Source organism: Acipenser ruthenus, chromosome 5 (genome assembly GCF_902713425.1).
Source record: "Acipenser ruthenus chromosome 5, fAciRut3.2 maternal haplotype, whole genome shotgun sequence".
In the NCBI taxonomy this organism is placed as follows: Eukaryota; Metazoa; Chordata; class Actinopteri; order Acipenseriformes; family Acipenseridae; genus Acipenser; species Acipenser ruthenus.
In genome coordinates, this window is record NC_081193.1 from 35,587,045 (window position 1) to 35,604,316 (window position 17,272).

Consider the following 17,272-nt stretch of genomic DNA (forward strand, 5'->3'; position numbering starts at 1 on the left):
TTAATAATAAACAGTCCCGTTATATTCAATGTATCAGTTAAACACGGTTGCAAGTTAAAAGTTTATTTTTTTTTTATAAGGAATGGGACGTGGACCATCACAATCATAAAGTTAGACAACTTTAAAGAAAAGGCACAGAAATCACACATAGTAGTACTGTAAAAACTGTGGTATAAGTCGATTTTCTAGGCATTTTTGAGGGGCCATTAAAAGGGGGGAGCGACTAATACTCCGGTGCGATGTATTTGCTGGTGTGTCTAATATTAAAAATTACTGTACCAGTGCCACAATGGGATTACTGCAGCCACGGTTATTATGGTTAACACAAACTTAACTGTCAGCATCCCAATTATTTTTTCAGGATCTAACACAAAACCACTGTTCTAATTAAAAGTTTTAATTTGTTACTCTCAATACCCTAAGTCACTTTGAATGTTAAACATAAGCGTTCAGACTGAAAACGTCACAACTATACTGCTTCGCCGTTAACACTAGCTGTCAATGTCTATGAATTTCCTTATTCCCACTGTTCCGAGCCATTGATTTGTCAACATTCAGACTAAACCCGCCCCTGGGATCCGTAGCAAACAACTATTGGTTAGAAAGCCAAGTAAACTTATCAAGTTTGAGTTTGTTGTAACTGCAATGCTTTTTGAGACTGGTGTGGCAGAATAGGGGGAGGAGTCAGGTGAAGCACCTGGCTCCAATTTGTTTTAATTGGGCCCTGCATAAAGGCAGGGGAAACCCCGTAGTGAGGGCTGCTGTTTTGAAGGCATCCATGTTAGAGGTCTTCACTTGTCTACCCGGACCCGAGACCCGGTTCCATACAGAACGGGTTTTCGGGTGCAAAATTGTCACACAACACTCGGGTCGGGTACGATTTTGTTTACTCAGTAAACAAAATCGATTACTCTTAAAGAGGCTCTCTTTGGTACTAAAAATCATTGTTTATAATTCCTGTTGCGTGGATTGGCTTCCCCCAGTAGCACATGACATGGCTTGCAGAGCGCAGCAGCAGACACGTGACCCATATCGAAGGTGTTTCTTTTAGATCATTCTTAAAAGTCAGAGTAATGGGTTTGTTTATGAAGGACGTGAAAGAAAAACAAATTCCATGAACAAAAGCTCACAGAAAAATGCGTGAATCATTTGCTGTTATTGTGGACAAAGAAGGAAAACAAGTTTTGCAAAACACAAATTTTACATCTCAATTCATTCCATTTGCTCTTGTGTTTGTAATAAAATCACGCATTTACGAGATCGTACTTCAGTTCATTTGATTTTCACATAATGTATTTATCTTTCGATCTTTTACACAAGCATATTATATATTTCATTTTACAGTCCTCTGCGTAGGTTCACGATGGAATAAACACTGTAGTCTGTAGTTCAGCCAGATTTCCAGGTTGACTGGAAAAAAAACACTCCTTTAATACTGTACCTAGTCAGTGCATATACTAAGCTGGGGAAAGGAAAAGCATTTTTTCAGGCCTGGGCAGATAAGGGTCGGGTTGATTAATTTGGACCCGTGAAGACCTCTCATCCGCGAGGAGACCTGTCTGGTCGGAAACAGCAACAGCAGGTACTGTGGAGACCTGTATTGGATTGTGTGTGACTGGGAAACGGCTTAGCCGTCAAGTAGTGTTAGGTTAGGATTAATCAGAAAGAAAAAGTTTTGCACTCCTGGTTGGAGGTAGGTTTTTGTTTTGTTTTGTTTTGTTTGTTTATTTTATTGTGTGAATAAAGTGTGCATGTACTGCACAATGAACCACAGCGCCAAAGGCTCGGTTACACGGGATAAAGTAGGACCGTCAGAAAAAACGAAAATGCTACACAACAGGTTTGAAATTGCATGTTGTTGAACTTTAATATGGCCAAAGAAAAATGAGCTGATAGAGCAGGAACGCGTTTATGGCCCAATCTAGAAAACATTGTTTGAATGGAGTACTTTGAATGACTTTAATTCATAACATACCGTAACTTGGTCTGTACACTTGTAAAGTATGTGGCAGTGGTACACTTGTAAAATGTGTGTGGTTCTGATTAACACAATTAATGTATTTTTACAGCTGGAAATGTAATGCGATTGTATTGCAACGTATGCAGCACTAAGATTTTTTGTTTACTGGTTATTAGAGGGTGCACTGTTTAGTTTGTTTTTTTTTGCTTTTTTATTTAATTGAATACAGTGGGGAGGGAATAACACGCAGCATGCAAACACAAACAAACAGGGAATACAGTACATAAACACAAATGCACGGATTAATACAATATCTATATTTGATATATTTTGACAGTGCACTTAAATTTACATGAAAAACTGAATAGTTTCTAACAGTTTAACTAAAAACGAAAAACACTAACATTATTAATGCAATAACATGTTGCAAACAAGATTTCGAAACTAAACCCGTGTATCTTTATATATCGGTGTTGAGCATGTAGGGAAAAAATCTATTGTAAAAAAGCTATTTTAATACAAAATGGTGTCTTCCTAAACTTGAAGTCTCAAAAAGGGGGGAGCGACTTTTACGCCTGTGCGACCTATACACCGATTTTTACGGTAACTGTAAAAAATGATGATAGGTAAACCAGCCGTATCCCTGAGCTTGCTGTTTGAGAAACAGTTTTCTGCAGCTGTTGGTAATACAAGATACAAAACAAACACAAGTATTGCAATTCCATAACCTATGGAACACATTCAATTTTTCTCTACATTTGCTTTTGCAACACATTGTTAGAATTAATGGATCAAGGTCTTCTATTTATTATGCAATAATGTTTGTGCTTTTAAGTATAGAATAATTATAGAAAATTCACACAATACATGATAGATGTTTTGGCAGAATATCCTTCATATAATTGGTACAAATAATTGGTAGAAATAAATGCATTACTAAAATAAAATAATAGCTTTTGCCAGATTACAAAATTTATCTGATAACTTTCAAATTCAAAACTAAAATAATTGTTATACAATTACACACAACACACTAAACATAAAATTAACACTCTTCTTAAACAAAGAGATGTTGATTATGTTTAGCACCATGGTATTAGGAGTATATAGTACATTCACAGGGTTAGAAAATCATGTTCGTCCGAGGCTAATTAAATCTGAGGACTAGTTGATGTCTGTTTTTTAAAACAAATGTACACATATGCTCTCACATTCACAGTGTTGCGTTAAAAAAATGCAGGAAAGTCAATTTTCTAATGGGTTGTAGCAGTGGTGAATAAGCATTCATAATGCTTACAAAACAGACACTCAGAAATGAAACCTCCCTTCATCTCCCATACAATTTATACAAAGTCTCCCAGCTTTCTTGAAAAGATCTGCGTTTTCCCTTGTTTTTCTTTTGTATTTGTTATGCTGTCCTTAATATCCAACCTAGTAGATTCAGCGTCCACCAGTTCTGGCAGATTCTACTGTACTTGCTGAAGTGGTTTTCTCCCACTGCTAATTAAAAAAAAAAAATTAATTAAATGTAGCCACCTAGCTAACAATTTCATCTCGAGGGCTACAGTGAAGCATACTGTCTTTAAATTGTGACTTTAGTGAAGACTGCGTGTGTACATTAATTATTGTAGTTAGTAATTCAATTATTTCATCACTCTATCATCCCGTTTTGTGCCGTCAGTGTCAGTTTTTCAGCACACAGTACAGTAATCGCTCAGTAACAAGGTGCAAACAGATTATTGATCGATCCGTAGGAGCATTTACCAAGGTGCCTTTTGTTAAAAAAAAATAACAAAAAATAAACAATAAATTAAAATTTATAACGGTGTTTATTTTTTAGGAAAATAAAATGTAAGCCTAGTTTTAGGGACCCCAACTGTTGTTGTTGATTCCAACTTAGGCACTTCACATCAGGACTTGCAAGTTTCAAAAGGTAGGAGTACCACAATGCTGTTAGTTTCTAACCCTGTGTGTGTGTGTGTGTGTGTTTATACAAAATTGTTATATATTACACATATATAACAATAAAGCAATCTGCTGTATTTTCTAAATGAGAAAAATAGTAATATAAATTGTTACAAAAACAAAACATTAACAAAATGTTTCATAAATGTAAAAACGGTTCTTAATAAGATGCTTCTACATTATTGCACAAACTAGTCCTTCATCAGTGTTTGTGAAGGGATTCAATGTAATGGAAGGTGGCTCCCAGTGCCCAGCTGGTTTCTACATTGTCTATCTTCCTTGCAAGCTGTAAAAACAAACAAACACACATACATTAACAGTAAATAATGTTTTACATGAAAAACTTTTAGTGCTCCATAAAATACTGTATTACCTTAAAGACTTTGTCCTTTGGAAAACCCAGTTCTTGTAGCAAGGCCGCGATATATGTTAGATCAAGACAAAGGAATGGGTTCTTCCCTTGATCAGTTTCCATACTTTTGCACACTATCAAGAATAACAAAATCAGGACATTTGTAGTTTGCATCAGAAAACTAAGTGTATCACCCTATATTTAACATGCACAACCTAAATAGATTATGTTCTACTGCTGTCTTACCTTTTTTGGCTGCTGCTTCATAATCTTCAACTTTTATATTACCATCTGTCTTTTCATCTGGAGAAGGAATACATAACATGTTATTCTCAAACTACAATTGAATACTAGACACAATGACTTATTAAAATATTGATAAATTAATTTATTATATAGTTTCTGACAACAAATCACTTGGCAGTACTCAGATATCATCTGAAATGTATTACGCTCTAGCATTTATAGTCACAAATTCTAGAACATTATTATTATTATTATTATTTTTTATTTAATTTTTAGCAGACGTCCTTATCCAGGGCGACTTACAATTTAGATATCACATTATTTTTTACATATATTTACATTATTTTTTACACATTATTTTTACATACAATTACCCATTTATACAGTTGGGTTTTTACTGGAGCAATCTAGGTAAAGTACCTTGTTCAAGGGTACAGCAGCAGTGTCCTCCACCTGGGATTGAACCCACAACCCTCCGGTCAAGAGTCCAGAGCCCTAACCACTACTCCACACTGCTGCCCTATTTTACTCTAATAGTAATCCTTTCTAATCTATGAAAAGAGTACAATACAAATCTAATAGATTACTATAAACATAATTCAATGTAGTGTTCATTTTTTAGAAAGAGAAAAATCAAAACACCTACCAATTATACCAATATCCACAGCCCTGTCGTAATAATATGAAAACGCGTAAAAATCCATATCTTTTGCCTCTTCTGCCTTTTTAACTTTTCTATAGAGCATTTTCTCCACTTTGCTGTAGCAGGACTCATAGAGGGGCTCTCCTGAATAAAAACACATACAAAATAATTAGATATGCTTGGTTAATGGTTTTATTGTAGGCAAACCACCATCAACTATAGATGCACCATGATATCATAGAATACAGCACACAATGAGTTCCATAAAATAAAATAAAAACTAGTGCATTAAAAGAGGAAGCTTCTTAAACAATCATGTAAAAAGCTGCAACAAGACTGGGTAGGGAAAGTATATGTAATATTCAAATAACAAAATAATTGGGGTTGCAATATTAATTTACAAATCCTTCCAGGTAAATATGACATTTTGACAGTACCAATTATTTAAGGCTAACCCCATCTACCCTGTTTCCACCCCAAATTATTATTTCATGCTACACCAGGGAAAAATATTGAAATGAATAGTAGCACGACAATATTTTTATTTTTTATTTATCAAAAAAATAAAACATACGAAAACATCCACCCTACCTGCTTTCTGCCCTTTGATTGTATAAACTACTTCAGCATGCTCCCACTGTTCTTCATAGTCCGGTGCTAAGCATGGGCTCACCAATGTGTTTCCTTCCTCCACTGTTAAAACATTACATTAAGTATCAAAATAGTCTCTGTGAACCAAAAAAAGCATTCCCTGTTGTGGCAAATAATATGGTGTTAAAATAGAAAAGTTACTGAATACAAGATAGAAATTTGAACAAATTGAACATGTTTTGTGATATAAACGTCAAAATGTTACAGAACTTATTTCTTTTTTTTTTTTACAGTTAAATATTTTTTTCTTTCGTGTCCCCAACAATTAGAGTAAGTGCAAAGGGGGTACTGCAGCTTTAGACCGATGAAGCAATCAAAAAAAAAAAAAAAAAAAAAAATACTATAATATTCTGTGATTTTTTTTTTTTTTTTTATTCGAGGCCCTAGAGAAAGTCTGCCTTTTAGTGGTTCATTTGCAAACATATCAGTACAGCTGAGATCTCAGTTCTGGTTAAATATTTTTGTACTTCATTATACTGACATCTACAGGCACACAACTACAATTACAGCAGTCCACAGAATCCTCTAACAGAGGTTTTCAAACTGGGGGGGGGGGGGGGGGTATATGCCACAAGATTTTTTCTAACGAAAGCTCTTTCAATTCATAGGAGAAAGCAGCGCTACACCTGCCAAAGCACAAAGCACTAAGCTGTCTCCTACCAAACTAAATATTAAGAAGTGGAAAACCTCATACGATTGGTGAAGATCTTGTGCTGCCAGCAGCGATTGAAATGGCATCGATAGTATGTGGAATGAAAGTTGCTGATCAGTTAAGTCTTGCTGCAAGTCTAAAAGAGAATTTGATTGACGTTGCTCGTGATTCTGTTTTGAGAGATAATTTTCAAATTATGCCTGTTGATCAGTTCTGACTCTCAATTCAAAGAGTTAGCTGAATTGTCACAAACAGCCGTCGAAATATTTGTTCACTTTGCTTCAACATATCTGCGAAACAGGGTTTTATTTGCTTATTTACGTCAAGAACAAGTACAGAAAACGCTTGAATGTAGCGACAGATCTGAGGTTGAAACTCCGTAATCAAGCCGAGATACCACAAACTGTGCACTAGCAAGCAGGCTCATCCTACTCACTGAGGTAAATATGACTCATTAGGTGTTCTTTTATATTCAAGTTTATTAAGTATTTGAATAGTGGTACTGTACTATCTTGCTTTCTGTCTTCAGAACAATATGTTATTATATGTTGGGAAAATCATCCTTTTCTAAATACTGTACTGTTTACTAGAAGGGGGAAGTGCACATGGGGCATGCATCTCGGAAGTGGGGCGCAGCAATAAAAGTTCTCCAAAGGGGGCGCACCAAAAACATTTTGAGAACCACTGCTCTAACAGCACACTCAGGAAGGCACTGGCCGAAATGTCTGACTACCTCATTTTGTTACTTACTTCCAATTATATAATATATATAACACTTTATATATTATATTTATATATTATATATAACAAAATATTCAAGGAAAAGATTTTGTAAACCTTGCATGTTTTATACCAAGTTAGGATACTAGGAGACATATTTTAAAACACTGACCACCTAGCTAAGTTTGCAGCATGTTTGTGTAAAACAAAAAAACTAACTGCTTATGTTACAGAACTAGCCAAGAAAAAAAAGTTACTTATTTGAAGTTCTGTTTTACAGCAGTGTTTTTCTTTGGCAATTTTCTTTGTTAATATGGCCCTCAATGAGGGTTATTACAGTAACAATTACAGTGGATTGGTCTGAATATACAGGCTGTATGAGTGATCCCTCATTAACAAGGGTACACTCAGATTTTTCCAGAAAACACAATTCCTGCAATGTACAGGGGAACATATTTGACCCCTTTAAACATCCACTCCCTCCAAACCATCACATTCCTGACGGAAATCAACTGCTGCCTCAAAGGAAGAGAAGTGTAAATAATAGACATAGAAACAAAATACTTACAGGGCATCCCCTCTAACCCCCCCAAAATGGCAAGTCTTGCTGACATTAAACCAAGTCCCAGGTAGCTGCAAGAAAATAAATTGTGTGGTAAAATAAAGAACTCCAGTATAACCACATGCATTTCATCAATAAGTTACATTATACTGGAATTATTTATTTAATTGTAATTATTATCATCTGAATAAAATGATTTCTTACACAGTAATGTGTGCTTCTGTGATTTACTTATATCTGTGATGTCCCATAAATCCTCAATGGGGCTGAGATCTGATAACTGCTGGGTGATCAAGATAGCAAGTTCTGCAAACCACTCCAACACTTGTACAGTGTATGGGTATCTTATCGGCCCTGAACATGCTATATTTATTTAGATAAATCACAGAAATACAGTATGGAATTGAACCTCCACTTATTTTAGGGGTTTGTATTTTGATTAAAATATTGTTATGTGCAGTCTGTATATTTATACTTGAGCAACCCAAATGTATTTTTGTTTCAATCAGTATTTTTTCTTTTTTGTATGGACCAAGTTTGTAACACAGCTTGTCTATGTCTTACAGAGGAATAAGAGGGTTGATGTCATTCCATCATATGGGAAACCAAAACCATAAAGGGGCTCAATCAGACACCTCTCACTTGACAGGTCAAACAACATATTGAGGGGTGCAGAATTAGTTGTTTGATTGCCACAAGTGCATATGCCCATCACTTCTAAACAGTGTATAGAGTGATTTGTCTAACAGCCTTTACCCTGGATCACAGGACCATGTTTTGTGGTCAGAAAACCACAGGATATAACCTTTCCTGTTCATGTCAGAAATTAGGTTTCTACACTTCTGTGAGGACTGTTTTGGCAACACTTAAACCAAATAGACATGCCCCAACGATGGGGACCAATTCATCATTGACACCTGTTGGCTGAGGTGCTCGTTTCACATGAGTTACTTACATAGTCACTTGACCTGTACACCTTATGGGAATTTCAGAAAGCATTTACACATAGTAAGAGATAACTTTTAGCACCCTAGTAAAATGTGGTGTGTTGTTTCTCATGTGTCACATACTTACCTGTGTGAATAGAGCGAGAAGGTGTTATTGAACATTTGAAACGATGTGATGAAGTCTATTGGTGAGGTTTGGATTGTTTTCTGTGAAAACAGAATACAGAAGAAAAAAAAATAGTGCTGGTAAATGTATAAATCAAGGACCATACTGAAGAATGAAACTGAACAAATTATTTATCACATTTTTTATGTGACTCAGCAAAAGACAAAAAGACACCATGAAAACATCTGGCATTTGTATCCAAATAAAATGCACATTTATTTTGAGGACCTGAGGATTAATGCAAAGATTGATGCTTTAATTTATGCATTAAAGAAAATCTGTCTTACATCATCTCGTGGAGCAAATGTTATCTGTGTTGAGCCCCCTCCCAAATCCAGTATTCCTACAGTGTTTTGCTCCTGACCATGCAGGTTGCCTGTAGAACAAGAACAGGGGAACGCATTAGAGGTGTTCTGTAAAGTTTCTGTAAAACCTTATTTATATTTGGTAGACCTTGCCTAAGAATCTATCATTCTCATTACATAATATGACTTACAATTACTAAACTGATTGCTAATTGCGGGAAACATTTCAGGTATAATGACAACATTCAATCTCACCTATTAAAACGTTGACTGTGATCCATGCTGAAATGCCTGTAATGGAAATGCAATTGTCAATAGACAAAGGAGAATAAATCTGTTGTACATCATCAAAAACTTAAAGGCATAATCTGGAGACTCAATTCCTCCTGTCAGTCAAGAGTGCTGAATAATAAATATAGAGTATATGTATAGTCAACTCTAGATTACTTGGAATGTCCGGTCACCAAAATGCCAATGAACTAAGCTCTTGCTACTCATTTTCTCTTAAGTTTCTAGTTTTTAGGCTTTTTATGGGTAAAGACTGATTTTTGTATTAGGAAAGCTTTAGTGAATATGGGCTATTATCTCTGCTCAAGATAATGTGCAATACAATGGCTGGAGAAAATCTCTATACTAATTTATGTCTGTGGTAAAAGTCTTTGAGGAATTTCGTAGGCTTGGGATCTCTATCTGGAAATCTGAGCAAGAGGATAAAATCTGAGTCCTGATTCTGCCTGACAGATTTAATGAAAATAATAATTGTATGAAAACACATACTATATGCTGTCCTTTCTATGAACCCAGAGCACTGTCAATCTTAAATGTCACATGTTCTTGTGTGTGTTATTTTTACAAAATAAAACAAAAACAAAATAATGATGTAAGAAGATATATAAGATAATGATGTAAAAGCAAGCCTCAAATATTCATTTCAATAAAATGTGTCATATGCTCAAAACACTTGACTTGGAAAACACACAAACATAACAGGCTAAGACCTAAGTGTATTTCCCACTGATCCTTCTAATGTTATGGGCTTGAGTTCTATAATGATGGTTTACAGCTTTTATGAATCTTTAAAATTAATTATAATGTTAAATCTTACAGATCCACATGTGAACCTTCCCAGTCTCTAGTTAAATGGGGATACAATATAAACCAGTATTAAAAAAAGACTGCATTTAAGTTAAGAAAATAAGGGATTTGAAAGTAAACATTTCATATGGCTCTTATTGAGCAGATAAGTCTATCACGTAGAAAGATAAGAGCATGTTGCTGGGGAAAAAAAAAAGATTTCCGTGTCCTTGTCAGACCCAAATCCATGTGTTTACTTTAGTAGCAGAAGCAAATGTCATTCTACATACTGCACCTGTAACAGCTTTGGACTACAGTATTATTATTATTATTATTTATTTCTTAGCAGACGCCCGTATCCAGAGCGACTTACAATTGTTACAAGATATCACATTATACATATATCACATTATTTTACATACAATTACCCATTTATACAGTTGGGTTTTTACTGGAGCAATCTAGGTAAAGTACCTTGCTCAAGGGTACAACAGCAGTGCCCCCACCGGGTATTGAACCCACGACCCTCCGGTCAAGAGTCCAGAGCCCTAACCATTACTCCACACTCTTTGACCAGCTGTACGATTCTGGGAAACTTTCCTGTGCTTCAATTGCAATACATCCTAGATAATTGCTAATGTTAAATACAGTACAACCCTGAAATCTCACCTTCATCTGAGCCATCCATTATACTGACACAGTCTTCTCTGGAGAGAAAGGGTGATGACTGGAATATATCTTTCACCTTTGAGAATGTTAAAACAAAGTCATAATCCAGTTTAATTCCATTATATGTTTATTCAAACTTCTATGATGATTACGATAGACGACAAGTGTTAGTCTGTGTTTGTTTTTCTTTTTTTAGTACCAAGATACAAAACAGTTATGCAAACAAGATGTGATAACCCACCTTATCCAGCAGCTGCTTAGCCTTTTGACCAGGTAACAGACGCAGTCCAGCTGTCGCCTTCAGTACAAGGGGAGTGCTCTTCCAAAGGTCACAAGGAACATTCTCTTTAGCAACATTAAGAAGCTCTTGGATTCCGGCAGTGCACTATTGGCAGGGATTATGAAAAAAAAACAGGCACAATATGATGATGATGATGATGATGATGAGAAGGCCAATTATATCGCCCCAATCATTAAACTGATAACATACAAAAAAGATCAAATTGAGAAAATGGACATCAAATTTTAAGAATTGATCCACATTGCAGAGTATTATTTTTAATGTAGGTCGAAATGACCAAATTCTGGGGAGGTGTTTCCTTCATTTGTGGTTAATTTATGTGATGTGGAAAAGAGTTCCAGATTAGGTGATGTATTCTGAAATACAATCAAATGAAATAAAAAATGTAAGTGTGGCACATGTGAAGACAAACAGACAACTACAATACCAATATTCTCCGTTGCTGTGTGGTATATGCACTAAATAACTGGGTATGTGCATCCTCAGGAGAGAATATTAAAAGTCTACTAACATTTAACATGCACACTTTGTGTAGTACAGTATTACCTTTTCAGGATCATCAGCATAAGGTGACAGTCCTGGTTTTATAGCTTTAAATGTTTCATGTGCTAATTTAGGAGCCCCTGGAAGAAAAAAACAATAATGAAAGATAAGACAAAAAAATGTTTTAATGTATTTGGAATGTTTTACAAAGTTAAGTCATGAATGAAATAATACATATTCTAATGTTCCCATTTCTTAATAGGGTTGTATGCTGGCAATAAGATTTGTTCTATGTGCATTGTACTTCAGTACCAGGATTTATTTTTTAAAGAAAAAAGAATGTGCGAAAGCCAGTTAAAAACCATCAGACTTATCCTACCATTTCAGAAATAGCTTTTAGTTTCTTCACTTTGTGCTCGCCAGGGCTGTTACAGCTATATCGACTGTAAATATTTATTTATTTTATTTATTTATTTCTTAGCAGATGCCCTTATCCAGGGCGACTTACAATCGTAGGCAAATACATTTCAAGTATCACAGTATTAAATAGCGCAAGCAATAATACAGATTCCCATTCTCTATAAAATACCACAACAAATACAAATATTTCAGTTTGTTATATCAAAATTAAGACAATATGTAAACAATATGCTCTGACAGAGAACCTGCTTTTAAAAATTGAAATATGTACCAGAACAATGCTTTAGACTTATCTGTTTATACTTCGGCCTACATTACATTACATTTTACATTAATTCTAAAACCTACATGGCTTTCTGTTAGATTTAGACATACCATTGGGTGTTTTCTTGAACTTGAAGATATGCACCCTTGTTCCAGTGCTTCCAGCATCAAACATGATCCCATATAGGAAATTACTTTCCTCTGAATGGCACAACTCATCCTTTCCATTTCTAGACTGATTTGGGTCTTTAGAGTCTGAAGGAGTCATACTGTCAATGTGCTTCTTGACATATGTCAAATAAACAACGAGACATACCAGCAGTAGAAAAACACTGGCTAATTTTGGTATCCTCATGATTCCTGAGTGTGAAGTGCATATTTTTTTTTTATCTCCTGAATTTAAGCAGAAGCCATTCTAGTTATAGCTTCACCTGGGGAAAAAAAATAATAATTATTATATAGGTGTGTATATATATATATTTAACTCAAAGAGCCAGCTCACACACATACACACACACTTTAGTCACATTTTTAACTATTTATAATGTTATCTAAATTTTCCCCAACACATGTACTTCCACAGTTGACCCTAATGATGTCTACTGAATTTATGATAAAATACTGAGATCTTCACTACCTCACCTTTTGATATCGCATATGGAAGTACCCGGAAGTGTTATAGGAAAAATCCCAAAATATTACAGAAGCTCTCAACTTTCATTATTTTTTAAGTTATGAGCCTTTGTTGGGGGTGCCCATGACAGATGAAAATGAGCACCTAAAAGGGGCCAAGTTTGAGCGGTCTGATCTTTCAATGTATTCATGATCTCTTTTTGATACTCGTTACACACACGGAACCACTGTATTGTGTTAGCGAGAACTCCTGAACCACTGTAATGATCACATTCTCTGTAGTTTCTCCAGATTATCTAACAACAACAAAGACTGTATATGCAATATCAGTTTCACAGGGTAAATGATTACTGAGTTATGAGTCCTCAAAGTGGACGTCAGGCCACAAAGGGCAGCAGTTTAGCTCCCCAGAACTGAAAAGGGATAGCAGATACACACTTGTTCTTTTAATGTCATAAAACTGTGTACAAAAAGTGTGCCATATTTAAAGCATGATTCGCACGGGACTAAAAATCAGGTGTCCTCAGAGTTGGTCAAAAGCAGAGGACATCTAGTAACCTCCCAGATGTGGATTAGTTTTCATCAAGGAAAGTCTGTAAATTCAAAATGAAATGGGATATTTGGTCAGAGAAGGCACGTTTTGTGCATGATTTGTAAACAGTGAACCAGTGTAGAGTTATTTTCAGGTACGTGGATAAAAAGTGGTACGCAGGCACTGCGCTTGCTCGCGCATGCCTAAAAAACTTCTAAACAACTTCCGCATAGAAAGCACGTAAGTGCTCATTCAAATCTGGTACTTAATGCTGTTTTTGGCCTTTTTCATCTTTTTTTCATACAATTGAATTTATCATATTTTTCCAGCATTAAGAAAATATTATGAAAATATTTATCATATGCAATACATTGGGTCTTTTTTTTTTTTACTCCTGCAACTTTGCGATGGACTTCTCATTTTGTCTTATTCGTCGTGAATTTCTTTTTAGAGAAATGGATTGTCTGTTCCCAGTTTTTCGCAAAAAAAAGTATAATTAATGGTTTGCACAAAAAAAAGAAAAGTATAATTAATGGTAAATGTTTGTCAATAGGAAGACACATCACATCGCAATTGATTGCACCTGTACCAAAATCTCAGTGTACCACTTTCTAACATTACACGGGTCAAGTTTTGGTTCGTGTACCACCTTGTAACGATGTACCACTTTATAAAATTCCCCCGGGTTTAAACTTTAAAATTTTAACTAATTTTATTGTACCTTCTTTTCCAAAGGCTACATTAACCATTTCGTCCTTTGAGTTGTTGAATAATGATGGAGATGTCCGGTCTACTTTTAATGTTTTCAAGCAAATTGGCTACATCACTGCCATTCGCTTCTTTAACCTGTTCTGTATACCAGTGTGGCAGAGGGCGGGATCGCTACAAGCACTGTATGCAACCCTCTGATTGGTGGAAGTATTATTGGCGATCCAATCAAAACCGCCAATAAAGCCAAAATAAGTTATCCACCTGTTATACGGTATACTTTAAGATGTGCGCTGTGATAAAATAAAATAAAAATCCTGAACCTTCTAAGGCCTCCCCCTGGATACAGTCTGCGCCCCCCAGTTTGCGAACTACTGGGTTTGTGCATTATTTGTCTTGTGTTGAAATTATCCTGGATTCGGAATGGTGTTTCACGAATACATTCTAATTATGGCTAGGGGTTCAGATTTTGGGGGTAAATTGTTTCCAAATTCGGTTGATTTTTTTTTTTTTTTTTTTTTTAAATCGGGTATAATTTTTTGTTGAAATATTGGGTTAAATCGGGTGTGTTTTTCTAAATATAATCAAGAAAGGAAAAACTCCACTAAAAAGTCTGTTTATTTATTTTTTAATAATATTATTTTCCTTCAGACAAATAAAACAAACGATAATACTGTGAGATGTGTCAGAATGTATAAAACAATCTTAATTGCGCGGAATAAAGTTAAGTGCCTGTTTCCTCCGAAAACTATTTCACTACAAGAAGTATTTTATGTGGCTTAACCATGAAGAGATGAAATAGCGTCCGCTCTCCATTGAGCATGCGCATCGGACAGTAAACTATTTCACAGGACACCGGTATCTCCTATTACAGTCACATAACTTTACAAAAAAAAGAGCCGATAGGTAATATATTGTCATTCTTCCAAAAACACTTCCAGATACATGCATATGCCGCAATACAAAAAATATCCTCCTAAAATAGATATATTAATACATACGAAACTCAAGAAACTTACTCGGATACTAAAAGTTAAGACGAAACCATGTTTCTGAGTATACATGAATAAATATAACATTTTGGTACTCACTTTTACAAATACATGTTTATCAGTTTCGGCGAATTCTATTTATCTTCAATGTATCGTCTGTTTAAAATTAAGGGCTTTTTCTTTGGACACTTAACCTGAGCACAGCCAGTCTGTGTTGTCTCTGAGTGATTGCGTCACCTCTGTGTATGACGTTGGTAAAACGTGAACACACTCAATACGCTGTCCACCAAGAGCACAGTTGCCAAGTCCGCTTATAATAAGCGGAATTGGGCTGTTTTTTTTTTAGAGTCGCGGTTGGAATTTGCATAAACACCTAACACGTGGTGTGCTTGTTTTAGGCTTGTTTTGAAAGGCAGTGCCGCTTTTTTCTTTCGCGAGACTTGGCAACAATGACCAAGAGCAGCACTCACACACTTCAATGCTAGCATAACTTCAGCGTTTCTGCTCTAACTGCTGTAAAGGATTGTTTATATTTAAAACACGCTACTTTCCTTTCATATTAGACAGTACTGTAAACTTAGAACGTGAAACGTTTTTTTTTTCTTTTTTTTAATGTCACTAAAAAGTATTTAATGTAGTTCAAATGTAGTATACCCCTAAACCAATTATTTGGGGTATTTTTGAAAAACCTATAAGCAAAGATTTAAAAACAAAACAATAAAAAGAACATACTGCAGCATTAGTAAGCCCAGTATTTATTTATTTATTTATTTTTTTTACTGTTGTGCTATAAAACTGTAGTATGTAGGTGGCTGCATTTTTATAATGGATATTACATTACTAGTTACTGCCTTCGAAGTATATTACCAATGCAATACTCATCTCAATACTTGCATAAATGAACTACTGCAATAAAAATGCAGTAATTGATAGGTAACCATGTATTGGAAATTAGAGAGAAGCCAAATACAGTGAACATCACTAAATAGAATTGTGATCAAAAAGAGCATTCTCTAGCTATGCGCCCAATACAAAACTTTATTATTTAATCATCCGATGTATATGACCAATGTAAAGGTATACAATACAAGCATAACCACGTTAAGGGGCTCACATACCGGTGTAGTGTTAGAAAGTGCTACCTTGTCAAAATGTGGTACGTGTACCAAAACTTGATGTCAGAAAGTGATACGCTATCAGATTGAAAGAGGTACGCTGTCAGATTTGGGGTTATGTGCAATCAATTGCGATCTGATGGGTGTTTTTATTGGTAAAAAGAGGTATATTAACCATTAATTATACATCATTTTTTTTGCAGTTAAACTGGAAACAGACAACCAATTTATCTTTTAAAAGAAAAAATAATTCACGACGAACAAAACAAAATGAGAAGTCTGTGCAAAGTTGCACAAGTACAAAAAAAATTACAAGACCAAATGGATTTCATATTAAAAACGATGTAAAAGACGTACCAGATTTTGAATGAAAATAACATTATACTGGTACTAAAACAAAATAAACCAACAGCATTTACAGTTAACTAAATATAAACAGTCTCCACCATACATCATTTACAGATGTATAATAACAAAAAGAAAGGGGGTTTGAATTTGGTATTTAAGTTGAATATAGGAGGCTGTGTGGTTCGGTGGTTAAAGTTGAAATCCCGGCTCACTCATTGACTCGTTGTGTGACCCTGAGCAAGTCACTTAACCTCCTTGTGCTCAGTCTTTCGGGTGAGACGTTGTTGTAAGTGACTCTGCAGCTGATGCGTAGTTCACACACCCTAGTCTCTGTAAATCGCCTTGGATAAAGGCGTCTGCTAAATAAATAAATAATAATAATATTTTCACAGATTCCAGAAAACAACCATCTAGTATTTTAGCTCATCTGTAAAAGAGTTGCATTATGCATTTTATGATGGCAGGGGTCAGTACTGTCACAGAAAACAAGCCACATTAGGGGCGCTTTACAAAGATTGCCTTGATGGAGATGTTAAATCTAACAATCTCTTGCATACTGCATGC

The 17,272-nt window shown here is 35.2% G+C and overlaps 1 protein-coding gene across 1 annotated transcript; it reads right to left on the reverse strand.

Annotated features, from left to right (window-relative positions):
• Nucleotides 1-2,833: 2,833 nt before the first annotated feature.
• LOC117403244 (ectonucleoside triphosphate diphosphohydrolase 6-like) lies at nt 2,834-15,513 on the reverse strand. Its single transcript, XM_034005247.3, has 14 exons — nt 15,345-15,513; nt 12,492-12,811; nt 11,760-11,836; nt 11,154-11,297; nt 10,913-10,988; nt 9,425-9,460; nt 9,152-9,240; nt 8,826-8,905; nt 7,758-7,822; nt 5,758-5,859; nt 5,170-5,310; nt 4,524-4,580; nt 4,299-4,411; nt 2,834-4,211 (listed from the first exon to the last, which is right to left on the reverse strand). The coding sequence occupies exons 2-14, from the start codon at nt 12,733-12,735 to the stop codon at nt 4,128-4,130; spliced, it is 1,308 nt and encodes a 435-aa protein (XP_033861138.3). The 5' UTR covers nt 12,736-12,811; nt 15,345-15,513; the 3' UTR covers nt 2,834-4,127.
• Nucleotides 15,514-17,272: the final 1,759 nt, after the last annotated feature.

Excerpts from the sequence above, each read along its gene's own strand:
- LOC117403244 (XM_034005247.3), bottom strand. The coding sequence starts at position 12,735 with ATGAGGATACCAAAATTAGCCAGTGTTTTTCTACTGCTGGTATGTCTC. Across the intron at positions 4,412-4,523 it reads TGAAGCAGCAGCCAAAAAAG|TGTGCAAAAGTATGGAAACT; the intron begins GTAAGACAGCAG and ends TATTCTTGATAG. Across the intron at positions 4,212-4,298 it reads CAAAGGACAAAGTCTTTAAG|CTTGCAAGGAAGATAGACAA; the intron begins GTAATACAGTAT and ends TTGTTTTTACAG.